This window comes from Myxine glutinosa, chromosome 7, assembly GCF_964187855.1.
Source record: "Myxine glutinosa chromosome 7, kmMyxGlut1.1, whole genome shotgun sequence".
Taxonomy (NCBI): Eukaryota; Metazoa; Chordata; class Myxini; order Myxiniformes; family Myxinidae; genus Myxine; species Myxine glutinosa.
In genome coordinates, this window is record NC_136267.1 from 145,997,072 (window position 1) to 145,999,680 (window position 2,609).

Here is a 2,609-nt window from a genome sequence, read left to right on the forward strand (position 1 = left end):
TCAAGGCAAGACTAAAGTTTGCCAATGAACACCTTGGCAAAGACCAGCACTTCTGGAACAATGTGCTCTGGACAGATGATCAAAGGTAGAGCTATTTGGCCACAGTACCAGAAGACATGTTTGGCGAAAACCAAAGGCAGCATTTGACCACAAGAACCTGATCCCAACTGTAAAGCATGGTGGTGGAAATATTATGGTTTGGGGCAGCTTTGCTGCATCAGAGCCTGGGCAGCTGACCATTATAGAATCCACTATGAATTCTTCATTGACCAGAGGGTGCTTGAGGATAATGTGAGGCTATCTGTCGGAAAGTTGAAGCTCAACCGAAGGTAGACCTTGCAACATGACAATGACCCTAAACATACCAGTAAACCACCAAGGAATGGCTGAAAAGAAAGAAATGGAGGGTTCTGGAATGGCCAAGGCAAAGCCCGGAACTAAACCCCATCAATATGTTGTGGGGGGATTTGAAATGAGCTGTGCATGCAAGAAACCCCTCAAATATCGCACAGCTGAAAGAATTCTGCACGGAGGAGTGGGCAAAAATATCTCCCAGTCAATGTCAGAGACTGGTAAGAAACACCTACTTGAGGTTGTTTCTGCCAAAGGGGGCAATACCACCTATTGGAGCCAAGGGTGTACTTACTTTTTCCACATGCGAAATTTGCATTTATGTTTATTTAAATGATACAATGGACTACAAAATGGAAATGTTCAATGATATTTGTTATATTATATCACCTTTATCTCTCAATATTGTTGAAATGAAGATCAAATAGCTGTATGTTGAAATATGTTGAAAAAGTCAAAACTTTGCATGGGGGTGTACTTACTTTTTCACGTGACTGCATAGCCTGCAGTAAAAAGGGTTCAAGGAGGCACTGCAACACCACCTCATGCCATCCCCCATCCTGCTCCATGATCTTTATTACTCCCTTTAACCCTTCCTAGCCCCATTGACCCTCTTATTTGCAGTTTTTTTTTTTGGTTTTTTTTTGTATAGAGTCGAGGCTCGTGAAAGAGCTAACATTTATCAAACAAACAAAACAAGCAAACAAAATATATAAAAAGGGTAGCGGTCGACAAGATGGGGAGAGAAGGGGAGGGAGCACACAAACACAACATTTGAGAGCAGGGACATTGGGAGATGTGTGGGAGGGAGAGGGCCTGCGGGGGGGGGGGGGGGGGGCAGGATAGGTCTAAAACGCAAGGACACCAAGGACTTCCAGGAAAGAAGTCGGCACCTCAAAAAGTGGATTTGGGGTGAAATTAGCGGGGGTAGAAAAGATCAAGGTTCACCCTCATCCCTTCTCCCTCTCTTCCTTTCCTGTTTGCTATTTATTTGTCCGTAGTGGCCAATTGTTGCCCCACTTCCCCACTACCCCACTGTCAATTTAACCTAGCTCCCTCAATGAGCCTCTCTCTTGTAGAGAGAGAAAAAAAAGATCAGTCCAACATGTAAAGCAGCCAACATGATCATAAGTCAAATTTCCTCCCTCCCTTCGATCCGACCAAACAGGCAATCAAACCTTTTTGAAACACCAACTACATCACACCTCCCCCCACACACCCAAAGGCCTTACTTGTCTCCATGAAAGCAATCTCGATGAAGTTCCTTCAAAACGCATTGCAGTAAATTGAAGGGATCTCGTTCCTGAAATAAGGTGAAATTCCTTTGGACTTCTGCATAAAAACAAACACAGACCGAAAGTGAAAGAAAATAAAGATTTAGCAGCCAGCAATCATAATATAGTCTGTCAAGTGTCGGCTTGTGACAAAAGTGGGTTTTATGTGAGGAGGTAAGAATGTTGGATGTCAAAAAAGTTTTTGTTGTTGAAAGTGAAAAAATATGTTGAAAGTCTAGAGAGGAAGACAGACATCTGCCTGCATGTGTCCATGTGTTTTATACCTCTCCCACCTCCGCCCCCCTTTCACATGCCTACTCCCCCAAGCTCTCTCCCTCCCACAGATCTCTCGATGTCCCTGCTCTCAAATGTTGTACTTGTGTGCTTCCCTCTCTCCCCCCATCTTGTTTCCCGCTCCCTTTATCATATGTTTTATGTGTCAGTTTGTTTTTATATGATTAATGTTAGCTCTTACACGAGCCTCGATCTTGTATACAAAAAAAAGGACAGAAATGTGGCAAGATTTTTATAGAATTAAAATAGAATTGGCCTATTATGTTGGGTTGAATGTTTCCAATTTGCTGTCAGATCTCAAGAAGATAAACTGAGTCGAGCGAAATTTGTACTTGAACGTGAAAGCTCTTTGGAAAACCAGGTATATAGACCGAGGGACAAGATTATTTTGCTTAGTTGGAGTTATGTTCACCTCCGAAATGTCTGGTCATGAATGTATGCCCTCTGTGGAGATTAATCCAACTAAAATTGCCATTCTGATGTTGTGCCAGCAGGTGGGCTCTGCAGCTCATAGCAGGCTGCCCTTGGGGAATGTAAACGATGGGGGGGGGGGGGGGAATGGTTGGGGGGGAGAGGTTGTGTAAAGCCAGCAGTCCCACCTGAATGTGTATTGAGAAATATAAAGATTCCAAATTATTACCCTAACTACTGCTGGTAGAGGGTTGGCAAACCACCCAGCTTGACCCCAGA

General features: G+C 43.7%; 1 protein-coding gene across 1 annotated transcript in view; it reads right to left on the reverse strand.

The window, feature by feature from the left end:
• Positions 1 to 2,431, reverse strand: part of LOC137430792 (uncharacterized) — a 60,629-nt gene extending 58,198 nt beyond the window's left edge. The window contains exons 1-2 of the mRNA XM_078782750.1: positions 2,332 to 2,431; positions 1,584 to 1,860 (exon numbers count right to left, since the gene is read on the reverse strand). Of these exons, the coding sequence (XP_078638876.1) occupies positions 1,584 to 1,860; positions 2,332 to 2,431 (377 nt within the window). The remainder of the gene's footprint in view (positions 1 to 1,583; positions 1,861 to 2,331) is intronic.
• Positions 2,432 to 2,609: the final 178 nt, after the last annotated feature.